The sequence below is a fragment of the Nothoprocta perdicaria genome, unplaced genomic scaffold (assembly GCF_003342845.1).
Source record: "Nothoprocta perdicaria isolate Ctin4 unplaced genomic scaffold, notPer1 scaffold_15, whole genome shotgun sequence".
Lineage (NCBI taxonomy): Eukaryota > Metazoa > Chordata > Aves > Tinamiformes > Tinamidae > Nothoprocta > Nothoprocta perdicaria.
In genome coordinates this window covers 3,534,440-3,555,468 of record NW_020454649.1, presented here as the reverse complement: position 1 = coordinate 3,555,468, position 21,029 = coordinate 3,534,440, and the positions used below count along the sequence as shown (strand labels likewise).

The window sequence follows — 21,029 nt, the reverse complement described above, 5'->3', positions numbered from 1 at the left end:
CGGAGCGGAGCGCGGAGCGGAGCGCGCACGCGGCAGCTCGCGCCGTGCCCCGCTGCGCGGCGGCGGGCAACGCTGCCAGCCTACGGAGGGTCTGAGCGTGGCCTATATTCCAGCGTGGGAACGAGGCAAACAGGAGCACGCGTTATGTTTCCGCGCCCCCTCCATACAGGGGGTTACACTGGAATAAAACAAAAATTCTTCCTGTGCAGGGAAAAAATATTAAAATTCAGCTAAGCTGCTCTGTTCAATTCAGTGCAAGTGACAGAAAATAAATGCTGCCATTGCAGCTTTGCAAAGTCCTAATTCTGAAAGATTTCCACAGATAGCTATGCCAGTCAGTGCTAGCATGTTCCCAGAAGAGCACACAACTGAAACAGGCAGATATCTGTGTTTTAAAATACTGCAAAGAGGAAGCAGCAGGGAGGGAGGAGGGGAGGAGATGTGCTAACACTTACAAAAATTTAAACCTTCCTTACATGTACAATATAAGGATATAGGGACTCTAAAGAACAGAATTCATGGTTTAAAAAAAGGAGAAACCTTACTTTACAATTTGAACACAAATAGTATATATTACGCAACAATTATTCCATTTGAGAAATCTCTGCTGATTGCTAATACATCTGTCATTGAATATCAGGCTTCTTACTGAGAAAGCTGCTTCAAGAAAGATGGAAAATAACTGTATTTAACCTCCATATGCATAAATAGAATATATAACATAACAGTGAAAGGAATTGTTATGGGTAAATAGGTTAATTCCATGGTTTCAATATCGTTTAACTTTCCAGTGTTTATAAGGATATAGACTTGAACTTCTAGTGAAAGTACTGTATCTCTACATTAATATAATTGTAGACTTTGGTCCAGTTTATTAAATAAAAAGAAACTTTTCTAAGTGGAAATGTCACCAGAGGAAATTTTTGATACAGCATAGGTACTGAATTCAACAACTTGATGCCACAAGATGTTTTTTCTTATCTTTCATGTGATGCAAAGCTTTCAAAATAACAACTTCCCACTGTTCTTCACAAACTTATAAACGTGAGTATTTATTAGCTCCTCAGGAGAAGAATCAATACTGCTTCCAGAACACGAGACTGCAACACCAGAGCAACCAATCTGACTCAGAGCTTCTCCGGGCTTTCTCATATCTTTCTATCATCTTCATTCTATCCCCCGATTATCTCTGCAGCTGCAAATGATAAATGATTAATAACATTTCCGTAGTGCTTTCTGACTTAACTTAGCCAAAAGTGATGCAAGCACTCCTGAAGTCTCCATCAAAGCCCAAATATCTCGTAGCACTCCTCTTTGGATAGCCAGCGAGAGGGGAGTTACGTGGCGGTAGCTCCCAAAATGCTCCAGCAAATGACTGGAGTCCGGATTTCTGTTTGGGCTGGTGTAGTCCTGTGCTGAAGTCAGAGAAGGGCTTGGTGGTGGTGACCCTGCTTCCAGCAACAGCCTCATCACATCGGAGCTGCACCCTGACAGCTCTGTGCATGGCCACAATGCCCACATTTCCACGGGAGAGCATCTTCAACCACGTCTACGCTGTGCAGGGGAGTCTGCTGCACTGACACGAACAGAAAATGAGCATAGGCTGGTCCCCATGGGCCTTAAGAGGAGAACTGCCTGACATGCCCACAGGGAAGGAATAAAATCACTGCCTCCGTGTGTTCGCCTCTGTGCTTTAATAACCGGAGCATCAATCACAGAGAGCAACACACAGACTAAACACAAGCATCCACACGGAGATGGGATCCCAGCATTGCTCACACCTCCCTAGGGAGGAAGGCCTGGGCCATTCACTGGGTGTCCACAGAGATGTCCAAATCCGAGAGTCTAACCCTCAAAGAGCCTTTCCGCCCGTACAGGTTTCAGTGCTCCAAATTGAAGATATCCTCAACACCTCAGTGTACCAGCTAGCCCAGGAAAGTGTTAACTTGACTCCATGCATCTGTGTCTGCTCATATACAGTAAAATAAAAACAGACAGGCAACTGTAGTCAATCAAAATCAGTCCCAGGGGGAATCTTTATTAGATTCCTGCTGGAGCTGTAGCATTTCAGCATCTAGGGGTTTCTAATCAGTGCAAAAACATTTAAAAAATTAAAGTCACTTAAAATTATCGGGTTTCCTGGAAACTGTGGGAACACTTTCCTGTCTACACCATCACATACATCACCTGACGAGTGATCATTTTATTCCATTTAACTGTCTTTCTTCTCCTGTCACAGAAAACATAATTTCTTCCTACATGGCAGAGCCGACTGCAATAAAAGCTATTGTACAACTGGAAAATACGACAATCAAGGAAGTCAGTGAACTATTTGCAGCTGCGATTCTTTGTGTTTTCTAATTTTCACCAATAGCTTATTAAAATCTTTGTTTTAACTAAAGTCCTAAAATCTGTAGTGTTTGGAAGTGGAAAGAAAGGAACTCTTCCAGCAACTTCCACCTTTTCCAGAAAGATTTCACTCTCTTACGTTAGTCCCTATTATTAGTTCTGTACAAAAACCTAGTAATCTGGCTACACTCACACAACACAGGAAGATAACCAACAAGCCAGTGACATCCATAATCAAAAAAAAAAAAAAAAAAAGTCAGGATAAACCTTAAAAATGCAAATGAGCAAGCACTAATTACCTAACTTTCCCCGCTACTGCTAGAGGTGTTGAAGGAAAAGTCTACAATAATTCTGCATGGGAATGGCTAGTTCTGCATGGACCAGCAAGAGCTACCTATGCAGAAATCAACACAAGGGCTCCTCTGACACATTTTGCTTTGCAATTTTTTGTATGCTCGTAACATCACATTGCCAGACTTTTTTTGGGTACTCGCTTCTAGCTTCCATTAGAAGTCTATGGGAATTAATAGCTTTGATATTTTTGAGGATCTATTTTTAGGCACTTAAACGCCTTTAAGAAAAGCAAAAACTGATCCATCTTACTAAATCTGAATTGTTTCTTTATCTTCCCATCAACACACCTGTGAAAGCAAGAGCTTTTCAGATCACAGAAGAATAAAGTTATAACTACAGAGGCACTTTTTTGTCCATTATTAAGTAATTGCCATAAAAAAAAGCTTTAGCCTATTTACATATCTAAGTTTTTGTTAGAAATGCAGTTCTTTGCATGTATTAAGTACGTTTCTCTTTGCTATAAAAAGGGCTTCCATATGCTAAACTACAAAAGGGAGAGTTAGACGAGAAAAGACAGATTCAAACATAGATGGAAACGTACAAAAAGATTCCTGAAAATATCCTAGAAAGGTGTAGTATTTCCAGTCTACGTATCCCATACAGCCACAAGGTTGTTAGAAACATGGGCAGTAGTGACAGATGCAGAAGGAATCCACCTCAGGGATGGATATAAACCTAGTTTATAGAGCAAAGATATTTCTTTTCCTGAAAAAAAAAATCTGGGCAATTTGCTGAAGGAACAGCACTCAGAACTGCAATGAGATAAAAGCATGTGAGCCCACTCAGATGATGCTCCAAGACCCCAACCTCGGCTAGCAGACAACCCTGGTAGCACCTTCCTGGCACTCAGATACTACTTGGCTTCAGCGGGTGCCTGTCGCTTGCCTTCGAGGAGCCAGTCCAAGCTTGAGGAGTAGAATGGGGGCAGGAGACGGTGTGTGGGATAGGACAGCAGAGAGATGGATCAGGAACAGATGGCAAGAGCTATCAATTAGGAGGAGAAAGAAAAAACAAAAAAATAACAGTGCAAGATACACAGCCATGTGCCAGACTTCCCTTCCGTCACCTGGCATTTCTTTTATATCGATGCCCCCAAACTTTGCTCTGTTTGACAAGGGCCAGGCTCACACTAGCCACATGAGGAACCTGTGGGCAGTCCATTTGCAGAACTGGGCTGAAAACAATATCAGATTAATCAGAAAGGTTCTCAAACATCCAGCAAAATCCACAGCTATATGGAAGGCTTGCTTGCAGGGACAATTCCTGGTGCAATAGGGAGAACTGGCCGTGGACAATCTGTCCAATTGTGCAGAAAACACTTTATTCAGTTCCTGATGCTAGCGGAATTTTAATAACAAGGCATGCAAAGTGTATGGGTTTGTGGATACATTTCAATGCAGTTTAGAAGTTGACGAATACATAGTTGCCACACTTAGATGAGCTTAAAATCATAGGAAATGAGAATCAATCACTTCCTCACCATACTCATCCCATACATGATTATAAATAAGGCTTCACTAAGATCCTGTGAGCCTACATCAGTAATGCAGTGCTAAGATCCGGAGAGCGAGCTTGCTCTGCACAAAGGAAGCGTGCTCATCCTGAGCCTTTGCTTTCAGATGCTGGCACAACATGGAGAGGATGCTGAGAATTTTTTATTTACATCACATAGAAAGTGCTAAGTATGGCCTAAAACTTGCTATGTGCAAGAACAAATATCCGAAATCTTTCATAGGTTAGAAGACAATGAGTTTAGAAATTATGATCGAAAAGAGCTTGAAAATCACGATTTTTCCCTTTTCTTTTCCTCAAATGACCAAGCTCAAGACTTGCAAATACCTGGATTTCTGACAACAGTCAGAATACACACACATCAGAATTTACCTTAAAACAGAAATAAAATCTCTGTCCCAAAGGCCAAGAGACAGCTTTGCATCCTGATACTGCATTGTATGTGGAATTTAGGTTAGGGATGCATTTAAAAAAAAAAAAAAAAAAAAAAAAAAAGCAAGGTTAAGAGATGTCAAAATTAAATGCTAGTTTTTAAGGAAACAACAGCCAGTAATGAGGAGGGTGCCTTAGAGATAGTAGCTTAAAGAGAAAAAAACAAGTGCAGTGAGAGAAAGCCTGAAGGGCTGAAGCAGAATGATTGACACCTATCGGCTACGTCAAAGAAAACATTTGAAAATATTTGAGATGTGCATGGTCTGCTTTCATTTCAGTAAGTAAACTGGTAAAAAGAAAAGGCACTTATCTAGAGACCGGCATTTTATTTAATCCCATTCCTCCCATTCCTCCAAGTATTCCCTTTAAATACATTAATTTAAATAAGACAAACTAGGTTTAACCTGCTGGAACAGTCCTAGCTATAACAGTAACCAAGCTTCTCATCTCTATTATACATGCTGGGGTTAAAAAAAAAAAAAAAAAAATCAAGGAAAAAGATCACTTCAAAAGTAAATAGCTAGTACGCTTTCCAAAAAAACTCCAAATAATAACAAAAAAACCCACATATTTTAGAAAAGATAATAAGATAATACAGGAAACTACTTATTTTACCTTTTTGATGGTATTGCTTTATATCAGTACTTGAAGTCCTAACTTCAAAGTATGTTTCCAAAGCCTCAGACTCACCTAGTGCTGTCCAGAAGAGGACTGCAAGTCCCTGTGGGTAGCTCCTGCAAGCAAACTGAGTCTGTTTTTAATGCTTGGGGTTGTTGGGCCTTAGGTTCATTACACAAATTGGTGGGTTGCAGTCTCATGTCATAGGCAAGAAAAAAGACAAATGGAACTGCCCAAGATGCTCAGAAAAACAAATGCTTCTATATTGGATTGCACGCTGCTCCTGTCTTCTGGTATTGAACAGAAAACAATCTAATTTTGCCTTTGTGCAACTTTTCTCCTACCAAAAGCTCTTAAGAAATTCCTTAAACCATTATGTTGTTCCAGGTTTTATTCAGTGATTTGATTTCACTGCTTTAATCTAAGTGTGAACCTCTTTAGTAAATAGTGGGACAAAGCATCTGTGCTTCCAAAAGTGTTGGTGGATCATGTCAGTTTTATTTAGAACAACACCATTTTCATAACAGAAAGAGTGTACTGCACTCAATGGAGAGAGGGAAGAAAAGAAAAAATAAAAAAGCTCTCTCATAGAAGCTACATACAGAGCCCATAACCAGCCAAAATGGTCCAGGGGCAGTGGCCTGCCACATTAGGCTAGCGTAATTTATAGAGACAATGGTAACTATTTTTGGTGCATACAGTTTTATTGGTCGTCAAGGAGATATGATCCTCCAGGCTTGCTATAGCCCCAGTGATGAGAGATTTATTGTGCCACCCAAGCACCCAACAGCAGCAAAATAAAGCACCCTACCTGCATACAGAGGCTTAACTGGGAAACAGTGCAGGGAACTATCTAGTGGTTAATACAGTGTTTCTATGTCTCGTTGCACAATTTTTTATGGTAGCATCTTAACTGAAAACAAAACAAAACAAAATCTTGTTTTACTCAAGCTAGGTTTGAGTTGACGATGAAGAGCCTGGAAAATCTGGAAAACTCTTCACTTTGGTGGTTGGCTTTGTGCAAGTGCATGTTACTTATTAGTGACTTGAATGACAAAACCCTGCCTTTTTGCTTTCCTTCTCATTTTGCAGCAGAGAGGGAAAAGAGACCATACCTGTTCCAATACGGGTGCTATCAATACAACCAGAAACCAAATGCTAGGAGAAGCCCTACAGCGCAGACTCTGCTGCCTTGCAACACCAATACGATTGTATGCAATGAGGGCAGAGGGTGAGGAGACCACAGAACAGAGGACACACACGCTGAGGAGGCCAGCAGGACCCCTATAGCCCTGCACTCACAGATCAAGAAACCCAAGGAACCTTTACATCGTTGTTCACGTAGCTTTTCAAATGCAGAGGTGGTGAGGACCATCATTATGGCACCCCACAATGTCATCTGCACCCCTTTGTGTTTGCTTTTTTTCTTTTCAGTTTAAGGAATCTCCAAGAATTCCTCATTTACAGCTATTCTCATCAATTCTAAAGTGGACCTAGCACCGAACACCAAGTAAATTGTATTTATTCTTTTAACAAGAGAGGCCTTTGCAGTAGAGAGTCACTGCAAATTTCCTATGGTCTTTTAGCTACAGTGGATATGCTATACAACCACTCAATCTAAAAATTATCTCCTAAATAGAAGAAAACAAGTTAAAATCATGTTTATCAAGTAGGATTTTACAAAGATAAAACTCAATCATTTAAGTTGATAATTGTCTCACTATCCTTTACTTTCATTCAGATATATTGGGCTAGAAGGAAGCTAAAACATTGATGACTTATTCATTTAAATAACAGCATTTTAAATTATATTAGTCTACATTTCTACATCTCAAAAATAACTGTTAATGAATCATGCTGGTAAAATAAGAAAGGATAAAAAAAGAATATATCCGCTGTAACAGGGGGTTATCTTTGTACAAATATGTAGGTGTCTGCAGCATTTGTAATGTTCTCAGTGGTTAGCTAATCCCATTGAGAAAGGAAGGCTTGCACACTGCAGAGTTGTTAGCTGGATTAATAATTAAAGTAATATTAGTAATACTATGCCTCCTCCTACTTCAGGACACTACCATTTGTATTTTACAGTGCTTAAAAATATAGAGGGAAGAATTTTTTTTTTAAAATGTAGATTAGGCCTGCAGATCAACGTTTGAAATGGTAAAATTATAGCCAAATTGGGAGATTATTTCCTGTGACCAAAACATGGAAAAGGGTCTCTTGCTAGTATAGGTAAATCCAAGTAGGTATGAGGAATTAATAGAGTGAAGAAGATGCAAGTTTAAAACCCCTTATCAAAAACTGGTCTTGTGTACATACTATTTCGGCAATATTAGCATTTATTCTTGCATGTTTCTGGCAGCAGCGGTAGATTGAGCCACATGACATTCATTAATTCAGCGGAAACTGCGTGGCTGACATCCAAGGCATTACTATGAAAATAGAAGTGTTCTGGATATTATTTGGCAGTCACACCCCCGGACACCATGCGTACTACAATATAATTTGACTTCCGTGCTCAAGTTGCAAAATAACTCTGTTCTCTTCTAGACTACAAATCTGATGCAACTAAAGCTTTTAAGAAAAGCCATTGTAGGACAAGAAAAAAACGATCAGAAAAAGGACAGTGATTGCATAAATGACTGAATTATATATAATGTTCTCTACAAAACAGTATTTTTAATGCTTTAGAATAATTTCAGACTGTGTATTTAGGAAAGAAGTTATTTTTCATGCTGGTATTATTTATTAACCTGTGGAACTACTTATGTATCCACAAGTAGCTTCTTCAGAGGAAGGATCAGGCACTTGACATCTAGGATCCAGCTTCTCCTCATCTACATAAATACATCCAAATTAAGTCAGTGAAGATTGTATTCATATATTTAAGAGCATAATTGCAGATACAAGCACCACGATTAATAAATAGCTTGTCTTTACAAACACTAGGTGCTGAACACCCTTGTGGAAGAGTAAGGTGATAAGCAATTCCTATCTACTCCTTACAATTCTCATGTGGTAGAGCAGATTATGAACACCAGACATGAGTTTTACACAAAGATTTATAAAGCCACATTGAATTTATGCAGGAAAGATTATAGAAAGTAAATGCTCTGAATAAAATCCTAGACCATTCAAAGAGTCAGTTTTGACACTGACTTACCTTGGAAAACATACAGGTCTTAGTCTCCTGTTCTGTTAAGGAATGAATAAATGAGAAGGACACAGCTGACTAAACTGCTGTCTCAATAAAGGTGATATCTTCTATAGCTTTTAAGGGGCCTTCTTTACTCAAGAAGTAAAGGAACATTTGAATGATGCAAGACAGAGGACTATAACTGAGCAATAAGAAGGGATAACTGGAAGACCAGAAAAGCACAAAAAGTGCTCAAAAGTAAGAAAGAAGGTATAAAAAACTTCCCGCTCTTCCTCTACTAATTTTTTGAAGAACCAGAGCTCCCCAATTTTCATAAGCATAATACTGGAAGGAGCAAATAGAAGACAGTCCTAATTCACAGCAGTCAGGTAAGCTCCTCACATTCACAAGTCACATTTTAATAGGAAACAAGTACGGTGCAGTGCAGTTTATCTATATCTCTAATGCTGTCTTGGTATTCTTGGGCAACCTAGACTTAAAATGAAGGAAAATATTTTTTTCCCCTTCTGCCTCATGTATGAAGGAAAAGGAATAACCTGGGGAACAAAAGCAAAGAGCGTTTTCGCAACTGGTGCTGAAATCTCCGTGAAACACGCTTTCCAGAGAAAGACCACAGCAGCACAACAACCCAGGATGTCTTCCATAACTCAATCATCATCAGTACTCCGACAGCTGAGATAAAAATCATAACTTTCAATGAATGCTCCAGTGTCTCATTATCTAAAAGGATAAACAGGGTTTATGTTTGCATTTTCTGCTTGAGCAGTTGAGACACTTAGTATTTAAGGATTCAGTTTCTTTTCAAGCCACTAGATGAAAATTTCTATTCGCTAACTGTGAGGAATAGCCTTTTCTTGAAATATGTATTGGCAGTGATAAAATATTACAGATGAAAGATTATTGGTCTTTATCACAGTCTTTCCTCTGTCTCGGTGCAGATTTCATTATATGATCTTATTAATTAAGCCTTACCACTTGATTTTAACCATCTGTAATCTTTATATGGCTATACTGTCAAGCTATGGCTCCTGTGCACCATTATGGCTGTGATAAAGTTTGGACGTGAATGCAAATGATTCTTCTTAGCTACTCTGTCACTCTCCTTAATGGAAAAGATGCTATCACCTTGCTAAAGTCATGTGGTTGATTTGTTTTTTGTCTTTTAAAACATTATTGCTTTGCATCTGTCACTATTCCACATATTCAATACCTACCTACTATGAGTGACAACTGGAGTTAGTGACAGAAGAAACAGGAAATAAATAAATAAAGTCCCTAGCAAACAACAGTTAATCCCAGATGAGAAACAAATCTTCACTGATAGACGCTCTGTAAAGAAAAAAAAACATAAATGGAAAAAAAATGCAGAGAATATAAGGTCTAGAGAGTGGATTTGCAGCAAGGAACAGGTTCTGGAGCATAAAAGGTCAGTAAGTGGAGGCAGTTGCAGACATCAGATGGCACAGAACTTCATCATCGTTTTTAGAGATGCCTGCTCATGAATGAAACATAGTAATGAGATTGTGAAACACGACTGCAGTGATTAATCTGGAATCTAAGAATTAATAAAAGATAAAATTTAGATAACAGTTCTAGATTGTATAAAAATATCTGGAAAAGTAGACAGGAAAAGTGAAACAAACAGAAGCAAGTGCAGAATTCTTGAGCTCTCACAAGGGCAAGCTGTGCTGCCTTTAGTAACTTTTCAAATTATAGTATATTCATAAAAAGCATAAACAGCATAGCAACCACTAGCTTGAGGCTGATGGCTATCAGCACACAGAGAGCTTACGAGGACACAAGATTGCTAATTTCCTTGCAAGACCATATTTCAGAGACATATTCATGCCAAGAGCAGGGCGACCCAAGGCAGCAGTTTTCACGGCAGTCCGTGTAGGCCACACGCAGGATCAACGTTCACCCGAGCGTTTTATGGCGTCTGGCCAGGCAAGCACTGAGCCAGAGCTAGCAAGCCACAGACACACCGTTTGCAAACTTAAACCAAGCATCCCATGCACAACTACCTGAGAAGCCTCTACATGGTTTGTAGGTACGTCCTGTGGTTACTCCAGATAGCGAGAAGGGACAGGACACAGGCGGACTGCTGCTAAGTGATGGTGAATTTACCACCAAGCAGATTTGATAGTTACATTTTGTTGGGTTCTAAAATAAATAAATATATATATCTCTCAATGGAACACAGGCATACAACCAGTTCAAAAAAATATCCTAAGTACCACCTTTTTAGGCACTTGGACATCGAGTGCCCATAAAGATCTACCTTTCTAATGACCTTAGTCACATCTGACTCATCTAGAATAAGCAGTTTAACCAGTCCCCACGTCACATCTGACTCATCTAGAATAAGCAGTTTAACCAGTCCCCACATAGCTGCAATTTGGGTGGCCCAGCCGTATGGGGGAGGCTCAGGGACGGCTACAGAGCTGCTATTCACAGTAAAAGAGCACTGCTCGTAGGAAAGGAGTGAGAGAAAAGAGAGATCCATAGCTCTTGTACATGTAACATGAGGTATGATCATTTACTGAAAGGATTCAAAGGGGTCACGGTGCATTTCACGCTGCCAGCCAGCTCCCAGACAGCTCAACTGGATTTGAGTGAACAATTCTCTTCAGTTAATAAAAAAACACCTTTTTAGAATTGGACACTAAGTGTCTCAAGCACTCAATATTTTGTCTCATTTAAAAATCTCATTTAACAGGATTATCATCATCAAATTTTGGAATAACTGACTAATGGATTAGATTTACAGTTATATTACTATTTAAAATATCATTGCATTGTACTGATACATTAAAAATCATCCTTCATTATTCAAAATGCTTCACTCTTCTTCACTGGTACTTAAAAGGTTGCTTGTCTAAACAACTAGGCTTCATGTTCAAGGACTGGACAGAAAATGCTTGATTAAATTATAATGCAGAGAAAAAAGTCTGCTTCTATCTTTTTCCTGAAAGTATCTTGATCTACACTAAAAACAAAATCAAGAAAAAATCCCAGAAAAACAATATTTTTGCCCATCTAATTGTATCTAGTCATTTATCTTTGAAAAGCTGAGATCAGATAATTTTGTGTCTCAAAGTAATCACTTTGTTTTCTTAAGGATATAAATTAACTCTATATCCTTAAGCAATACCTTTCTCTGCGTGGGTATCTAAATAAAGCATTTTTTAAATCTAAAGCTAATGTCATAATTTATGTTGGGCCTCCTAGTGATTTAATTGAGCTATGTATACGGGTGACAGAATACTAGCCAGAGTCTTTTTTTTTTTTCCCCTAACTGTTTATATGTGCACATGCATGTGCATTCAGACAGAGCATTTCACACAACAGCCTGAGAGAGGTAATGCTTTAACAGCCTGAACTTGCAGTGATAACTTAGAGCTGAACTTGCAAGGCTGTAGCAAAGCAATTAAGGCCATTCAGTTTGCATCTGCACAAACTGGAGGATCACAGTAGACAGCTGGCAAATATAATCACCTAGAAATACAGAAATATCATATCTGCAATATTTTATTCGTTTTTGGGCGAATCTCATTCCCAGAAACGTAGCCCTGTATGACTTTCTTTTTTAAAATCACTGCTTAAAAAAAGAGAGACCGATTTCTGAGTTTTATCTAAACCAGGGGTCTCTATACTCTGCTTTGCAACTCAGAATGCAGTTTCATGTCAAATGTTGAATATAGATCCTACCATTCAAGGAGCCAACAACCAGCTCAAGACAATCTTCTACTGCCACAGCCTTGGAATCACCAGTCAAAGCTGCTGGATCTCAAGTGGTCCCTCACAATATTGTAACTAAGGTCTCTGTGGAGCTACCTTTCCCTTAAAAGGGTTTTTTAATTATTCAGTCACACCAAAGTGACTATATCTATCCTAAATAATTTACTGAAGCTGTCTTGCTGTGCAAGTCACTGCTGAAATTCCTTTCGGACACCACAACAGCAAATGCAAAGCGAGCAAATTATACAACATAGTAGGGTGCCACCAAAAGCATGGCAAAGCAAGCCGTATAAGCAGACCTCATGCTACAAATCTGACTTACCACAACCATGCAAGAGCATTGGTGTTGATCTGATTGTTTCCATTCAAATTTAAAAGGACTATCAAGAGTCAAGGGTTTTTTTTCTTTTTCTTTTTCTTTTTTTTTTTTAATTAGCTAAAATAGTATGTTTTCTCATGGCATCAAAATATAACTTTGACAATGAGAAGCATTAAAATGGGAGGGAAAAAAAAATTCAAGGGAAAATGGAAATGCCTGAGATAAAGGGAAGCTAGACTAGATGCATGCATTCACAAGAAATGCTACAGGAAGACAGTACACTTGAAAGACAATATTCACCAGCGGTTGTACTACACCGGATCTTCACCAAAGCTAATTTCTGCAGTTAAATATTTTAAAAATAAAAAATTTGGCAAGTCAAAAAGGGAAAAACTTTGAACCTTGGCAAATGCTTACTAGAATTGCTGTTTCAGCAAAGATGATTTTTTTCCATCTCAGTTTTGCCTGGTTTTTGAAACTGAATTTGGAAAGACAACTGGTAGGAATGCATTTGTTCTCAAGCACAATTTCATTTTTTTGTTGTTATGCTTTTATGGTAGGAAAAGAAATGATCGGAATAGCATTTATTTTAATGATGATGCAATGTGATGGGTGCACTGTATAATGTCAGATGATATCAAAAGATGTGTCCTGGTCTAACCTTCCTATTCATAATAAGAAGCCTCTGAAAACACAGAAGGCAACTAACAGCTTTGAAGCGGTTACTGGAAACTTGTCGCTTGCCTTCAATAATTCAGTAGGATTTGTGATTAGCTCGTTTTAGTGCTCCAAATTGCTCAAATTATTAGCTATAAAGCTATGTCCTCCCTAACTCCTGAGAGTTTCACATTATTTAATTTATTACAGTTTTTGTCCTATGAGCAACAATGAAAAGAACTGAACAACTCCCTGTAGGCAAGTTCTGTGCTCCTTCGTTCGGTGGCTACCTCACAACTGCTCTAATTTATTAGATTGCCCCAGTGGGACTTTTTATTCCACCAGTGAAGGGGCACTGGATTATGGGGCTAGTTTAGTCTCACTTTCACTCTATCTGAACCTCCTAAAATAGGAAGGATTGACATTGCTACCGGGCCTGAGGAACTGCTCAACAGTCACCTGAATCTGCATCAGGTCACAGCTGCTAAAGAGACAAGAATTATAAGAAGTGAGACTAGTAGTTTTTCTACATATCTGTGTATATTTTCTCTTTAAAAGTATATGTCCCAAAAATACACCGGAAAAAAGCTTCTCTTCAGTTGCATTTGTACTCTTAAGAATGAAATCAGTCGAATAAGTTCTTTTTTTTTTCTTTTTCATTCCCTCTCTTTTTTAAGAGATGTAAGATGTATTGTGTGTTTACAAGCATTTTATCAGATAAAGATGAAAAAGACTTAGGAACTCGAGAGGTTTCAAAATCCCTTGTTAAGCAATTGTCATGGCAGATTCTGACAAGAACAGAAAATGTCATAAAATTAAGCAGTTCTCAAGACAATTTCCAACTTTTAATAAAAACAGAACATGCTACATCCATACATTTCATTACAAAGCTGTAACCATGGTAGAAAACGCAGCACAATTTAGATTCTGACAACCTGTAATCCTAGTTATACACCACAGCTTGACTGAAAAAAAATCTCTGAAATCACAACAGTGGAACTTTAAATGAAGAAAAGCTAAAACTTGTGAAGCTGTATCAAAAAGTTCTTATATTTTAGTTAAAAAAAAAAAAAGCAGCAGCTCAAGCTCAAAACATTCATATTATGGCAAAACACACCACCATTTTGGTTAAAGTAAGATAAAAAGCATTTGAGTAGGCAAAATGTAAGTGGAAACATGAGCAAAGAATAAAAGGAGATTAACTATCAATTTCCCAGGCACAGAACTTGCTATACTAGACACAGAACAGAAAGCCACTGCTGACTATTTTAGAAGTTCATCAATACTCAATTTTTTTCATAAAAATTTTGTTTTCATTGAAATGAAACTCTCTTCCTAAATAAATATTTACTGGAAACTTCTAATTTAGGCACCAATTAGTTAGACAAACTATTTAGCCAAATCACTATTTAGGCAAACTTAAAAACTACCAATGCTACTACCACTGTAATTATCAAGCATTGTTCCTTGTGTCAATCTACCAGAAACTAAATCACGACTTTTTCCATATAGTTTATTCAGGTTTTAAATAAACCAGTATTGGTGCTGGAAAGCACATTCAGATTCTGAAAATGTTCCTTGATTCAGCATCAAACAACTGGTCACACCTTTTTCTGAAGTTCAGATCCACGAAGCAATGAAGTAGAGTGAAGGAACAAAAAAGTACATCCAAAATACAACCAAACTAACACTAGTGTAAAGTGCATGCTCTATTTCTCCTTTATACTTCTGTCCATATGAAGGACAGCAAAATCTAAGATAATATGGCTTTGCTTTATTTGTTACTATTTATTTACTATCAGATAAAACATTTATTTTTTTTGAGTACTTAATTACACTGATTTGGCTTCTTTCTTTCACCCACCTCATCACAGAAAATGGATATACACGTACCCATGCACATATACATGTCCACAGACAAGTGGGCATGCTGCACGCATGCACACAGCAAGAGCACGTTACGTTTATGCTTGTCTTCCCTGTCTGAACTGTTGTTTGATAATCATTTCACATTAATGAATATTGCAAGATTGAGTTCACAATTTCTGCAAGCGTGCTCCCGCTCTGCCGAGGCACCGGCGTTCTGCACGGCTCCGTGCAGACACCTCCCAGACCCCCGAACGCACCGCGGCCGCTGTCCCAATTAAATTCCAAAGCTGGGATGTTCAAAAGAACCTTTAAGCCCAAATCCTGTTTGTTTTCACTGAATGATAAGCAGCTGCTTCTTTTAGACTTTGGAAAAAAATCTGGCTTAGATTGCTAGATGAAATTCGTAATTAATTGTAAACTACACTAAAACATCAACGTACTAACAAAAAGTAATATATCAGTATGATTATATTTAAAATATAAATTCTTTACGATCCTCACAGATATTTGTAGAGAAATATATATATTCAGCAAAACATTTATATAAATCTTCTAATTACTATATATCTAAAATATAAAATCAAATGTGTTTTAACGTCCTCATGAAAAACAAAGTTTATCAGTATTAAACGTGTGACTCTCAATAGTAGATGGAAGATAGATATACTGAGTTCTCCAAGGCAGACTGTCCTATTTCTTGTAATGTACATGTTAATCTGCTGTCAGAAGGTTTAAGAAATCTTAATATGTATTAGTCTTTAGATCTACCGCTCTGACATCTTACTTAAAAAAATGCTAATTCAATTCATACCATCAGCCATTTATTTTTATGCTGTTTTTCTAAGCAAAAGCTCCCCTTTTGCTGCTGCACCCCTACTGTCTTTGCCAACAAAAAGGTAGGCAGGACCACATGGATTAAGCTATCCACATGCAGAATCCTTCCTGAAACCTCATTTGTAAGACTGTGAGATCAGGTGCAGAACGGCATGATTTTTCCTTAACAGTATAAATATCACAGCATTCCTTGCAGTAACATCATTCTTAAATTAAATTTGTTAGTCTAAATATATTTCCACAATTGCTTAAATTTTTTTGCAGAAGCATTCACTGGTCTTCATGTACAAGATTGCTTGGAATTAAGTCAAGCTGTTCACATCAGGACCTGAATGAGTAAGGCTTTGCCCACCTAGCACAACCTTTCTATGACCTAGAAATGTAAGTAATGCAACAATTACTGCAAAAAGCACCTCCACCCAAAGGCTGTGTGTTGCTTATCTTGCTATTAATCAACGGTTGCCTTCACTTATGATACTCTCTTCCTGGAAACAAAGTACAAGGGAATTAAGCTCTTCCGAGCTTCTTGACGGTGGTAAATCACATCTAGGTGGTCTAAGTGGAGCCCTTTTCTGTGGCAGATGAAGCATTGCATTCTAATTAAATAATCTTCCTCAGCTTTCTGCTTTGAGATATGGAGATAATACAACATTTAACATGCAATGTAATTTACATATATAATTCCATTAATGCAATGTAAAACATGCTTAGGACAGATTACCCTAGCCACAATGAATAGCATTTTACAGTAAAAATACTTCCTCTTCTTTTCCCCCCCTCTTCCCTCCATGTGCCAAAGCCCAAATCAGGGTATTTATACACCAATGTGAACTTCAAAGTAATTCTGATCCAACATGCTGGATAAAGATCTGCACTATTATGGACAATTTGAAGGCTCAGGACAACAGCATATGGGTTTGTCAGTTTTCCCCATGAGCTGCTAGGCTCCTAAAATAGTTTTCTATGTTGTTGATTTTGCTTCACCAAGAATAAGAGCAGCAAAATCAGGCCTCAAGCTGTAGTTTTCTACCACTACCCCCAAACAGATAAATTACCACGGTTTATCCCTTACCTGCCAGCAACAGATTCCTGGGACTTCTACTTGGATATGGGAAGCAGGATCCTTTAAGGGCAAGGAATGAAGGCAATATTGAAAAGTTAGATGTCAGAATTTGATTTTAAGGGGAAATTCGAAGCAGAAATTCAAATGAAGCAGAAATGAAGCTCTTGTCATGGTACGACTTCAAAGATGGAGAAATGGGCAAAATAAACATTAAAGAGATGGGGAGCAAAGTAAGCTTTCTCTAGCCAGCTGTTCCAGTCATTTTACAGATGAAACAAGGTAATGAAAATGAATTAATGATAAAGGTAATGAAAATGATAATAAGTAGTGCTCAGAGTGATTAAGGATTAGAGAGGAAGATGATATAGGGTTTCCAAAGGCAGTAGTAACTTAATGGTACAACTGGAACAATGAGAGAGACTGCTTTAACTGAGTGTTTTGACAGCCAGGACCCACTTTCTGTAGTGGGGAACAACATACAAATAAATCCCACCCTCTGGAATCAGATTTTGTCTTCATTGCTGTCACAAAGAGATAATTTTATCTGCCTGGAAAATTGCTTTCATAGTGTTTTGTAATTATTTCAAATTGAAGTCTCATCTCCTCAAAATACATTTTTCTCTTAACAGTGTTTTTTTACCTCTAGTATTCTATATTTTGAGAACTCATATCATACACTCTGACACTACTAAAGCATTAGCACTCTTAAGAACCTGCATTTACACAGATCTTTTCACTGCAATTTTCAAAATTTCTACAGCAAACACCATACAACATCTACAAGATACAGGAATATTTATAGAACTGTGTTATCATAGTTATTCAGCTATATATTTCTGCTTAAAACATTTCTACAACTGTATGCTATATTCACTAGGCAACCTCAACAACTTGACAATGTTTCTGTCTCTTACCAAGTTTAGTTTAAAAGTATTATTTTCGAATATGTTCATCTAGGATTCATCTTTGGATGCCAGGTGATTCTGTTACATTTGAGGAGTCTGCGAGATCTGTTTTTTATGAGGCTGTTTTGTTTAGTAGCAATGATTCCATATTTCATGTAGTCCTTTATAAGTACACTCCTACAGGACTCGTGTACCAAACATTTCAAAATATTTGAGACTACTGTGCAATTTATGTCAGCCCACAGACACATCCCTGGAAGTCTTCACAGTTCATGTTTGACCATCCCATTCCAAATACTTTTTTTGGAATGGCCTATTACCTAAATTTAACAGTTTTGATATAATCTGGCATAGATGCCACACAGATAAAAGGCTAATCTCAAGCAAACAAGTGTACTAATGATTATGCTTTAATTTTCTAGCATTCTGGAATAGAAAGGGAGGTTGTCTAATTAGATTCTGAACACGATGGAGATCCTGATGTTTTCTGCTTACTTCAGGGAGAGACACAAGTGTATGTTAAGACACTCAAATGCCTCTTAGTAAATTAAAATGGTAAAAATTCTGAGAAGTTTTCGGCTAAGTGAATCACAGGTGGTTTTTAAGCGTTACTTCAATTATTACAGCATCCATTATGTTTAACCTATAGTGCACACTGAACATACTATAAACAAAAATGGCATATTTCAGTGCTCATCAAGGTGGCTCAGAAGGAAAAGCACACCCAGATTATCCCTTTGAGACATGCTAAAAACAAGAGGAGATGCAAGAAGGAATCTAGGAGAAGTACTGTGTTTAAGGAGGCAAAAATAATCAACCTCAGTGGCAGAAATATAAAGACATGCCTGTTTCTGTCAGTTTTCAGGAAGCTTAAGAAACAGGTACAGCAGTGCAGCGCTGAAATCTTGAAGAAGAGTCCTAAGGCAAACATACTCCTAATTGAAAATCTGCGACAGACATCTTTCACTGTAATAACAGGTATTCAAACAGAAAAGAAGAGAAAAAGCAAACGTTGCTAATATTTTGGCATTTGTAGGAGTTATCCAAAAAAAGCCTATCTGCGTTCTCTACAGCTTTAACCTGAGAAAAGAAATACACATTAATGCTGCAAAGGAGCTGACACTTTTCATCTGCAGCCCACTCAGGCGAGGAACATCCACTTATATCTCCTCATGCATTATTCAGCAGTGCTTAAGTAGCTCAGAAGCGCATGCAAATCAGCCAAGAGTAATTAAGAGCGCAGAGGCTCATTCACAAGCTGCTCTGGGCTCCTGCCGCTCCTCCACGTCCCCAGGCAGGAGCAGGGCAAGCCATGCCAAGCCCCTTGGTGGCCACCCGCCTTTCAGGCAACTTAACCTGCAAACTGGCCCATTGCTGCAAGGCACTGACCTGTGCCCACCTTCCAAAAAGGCACCAGCTCCCAGAGACACCTGTATTCAAGCAGGTCCTCCTGCCCCACGTAGTCAGTAAAGGTGGGTCCTTGGGCACATGCATGAGAAAATGTGACCCTGTGCCCTTCCAAAAATCTTTTCCAAAAGCTGCTTCCTGCAGCACTGTCACCTGCACTTTGTTTTCCTGACTACAGAACCTCATACATCCAATAAATGAGCACAAAAACAAACCCAAAGTTACGAAACTCCAGCAAGGGCAGAAGGTATGGTTGTTCCTGTCTTTAATAGTAATAGATTCACCAGGATCACCTTAAATCATGATTTATCAAAGTTACTTTATTATGTCTCTGCAAGCATATGTAAGACGAAACATTTAAATCAGAAACAATAAATTAATTTGTAAATTACAATGGAAAACTAATGGCTTCAGTAAGCTGTTTAAAAGGTATACATTACTTCGGGAATGAGCTAATACAAACAGTAGAGGAACACATAAAGATTTGCAAGTTTATACAAATTACTCTGGACAAACCTTCCATGAAATCTACATAAACTGAATATGAAATATTTCAATGAATCTGAATTCGTTATCTCCTATGCATGCTCAAGAGGTTGCAAACTACATGCATTAATTTTCCTTATCATAATTTGATAGCTTTAAGCTTTCTGTTTTTAAGGACAATTGTTAAATTGTTTGTATTTATGCAGTGCTATTTTTCCCCATAGATTATACACAGCAATAGAACTGTTCAATGGGAACTGATATTTCTATTTCAGACAGGATGTTCTCAGGCAAATAAAAAAAAAAAGCCAAAATTTTAACTAACTAGTTATTTGTATTGACAACTAGTTGAACTCTAAAGTTTATCAACAGCCCTAGACCTGATCTCATTATATTACATAATGCCAAATGACAATATAAAACATTCTTGTCATAACTGTAAAGTGAAGAAGTGTAAAACAATGAACACAAACACAACTGTGCCTCACTTTGGGTGACAAAAAGTTCTACTAAGGCCATATATTCTTGCATTCCTTCCAGGCATGTATATTAGTGTTAAAAACCCTAAGAAAAAAAAATCCGAAAAGGAAAATGTTCCAAGTATGATGAGAAAGAATATCCAGTTGATAAAAAAAGAAATCAGATCCACAACAAGCCCCAACTGTAATTTAAGACAAAATACCAGTTGAGTAAGAATTTAGCTAGCATTGCAGGGTGTACTTCACATGCTTTTTACTTGTTTGGAAGCACTACTTGCACAAGACACCACACTAAGAGCTCATTTTCCTCCAGCCAAATTGTATTTTCCTTTCACTGATTTTCAGTTATAGTCACTATCTTAGATGCTCTGCAGTATCACTTGGTGCGCGATAGCTATTTGGTATTGAGTACCACTAACACAGACAGTTATTATTTTAATAACATTAGTACACTGTACACACACACTGAGGAGCCTTAATAGAACTGATTATTCATTTAAATTGAATGATCAGATCTCTTGTGCTTTTACTGTTGATTCAACACACCAAAAAAAAAAAAAAAAACCCATATATATATATATACACACACACACACACACACGTATCTTCAAGTACTTTGCCAAATATTTCAGAGGTGGCATCTCTTTTCATATATAAACTAATAATCTTATCTCAAATCTATATAATGTGTTCAAAGAGAAAATCTTAAGTATTATTAAACATATAGACCTGATTTTGACTTCAAGATGGTTTTGGTTCAATGCTAATTCCACTGAATACATTGGAATTACTTATTTACATGTCTGTAGAAGAAAAAAAAAAAAGGTGGGCCCTAATGGCTTTATTT

At 37.8% G+C, this 21,029-nt stretch overlaps 1 protein-coding gene across 1 annotated transcript in view; it reads right to left on the bottom strand.

Moving 5' to 3' along the window:
* Positions 1-21,029, bottom strand: part of SHANK2 (SH3 and multiple ankyrin repeat domains 2) — a 254,127-nt gene that overhangs the window by 180,932 nt on the left and 52,166 nt on the right. Inside the window, exon 10 of the mRNA XM_026034675.1 lies at positions 16,915-16,965. Within this exon, the coding sequence (XP_025890460.1) occupies positions 16,915-16,965 (51 nt within the window). The remainder of the gene's footprint in view (positions 1-16,914; positions 16,966-21,029) is intronic.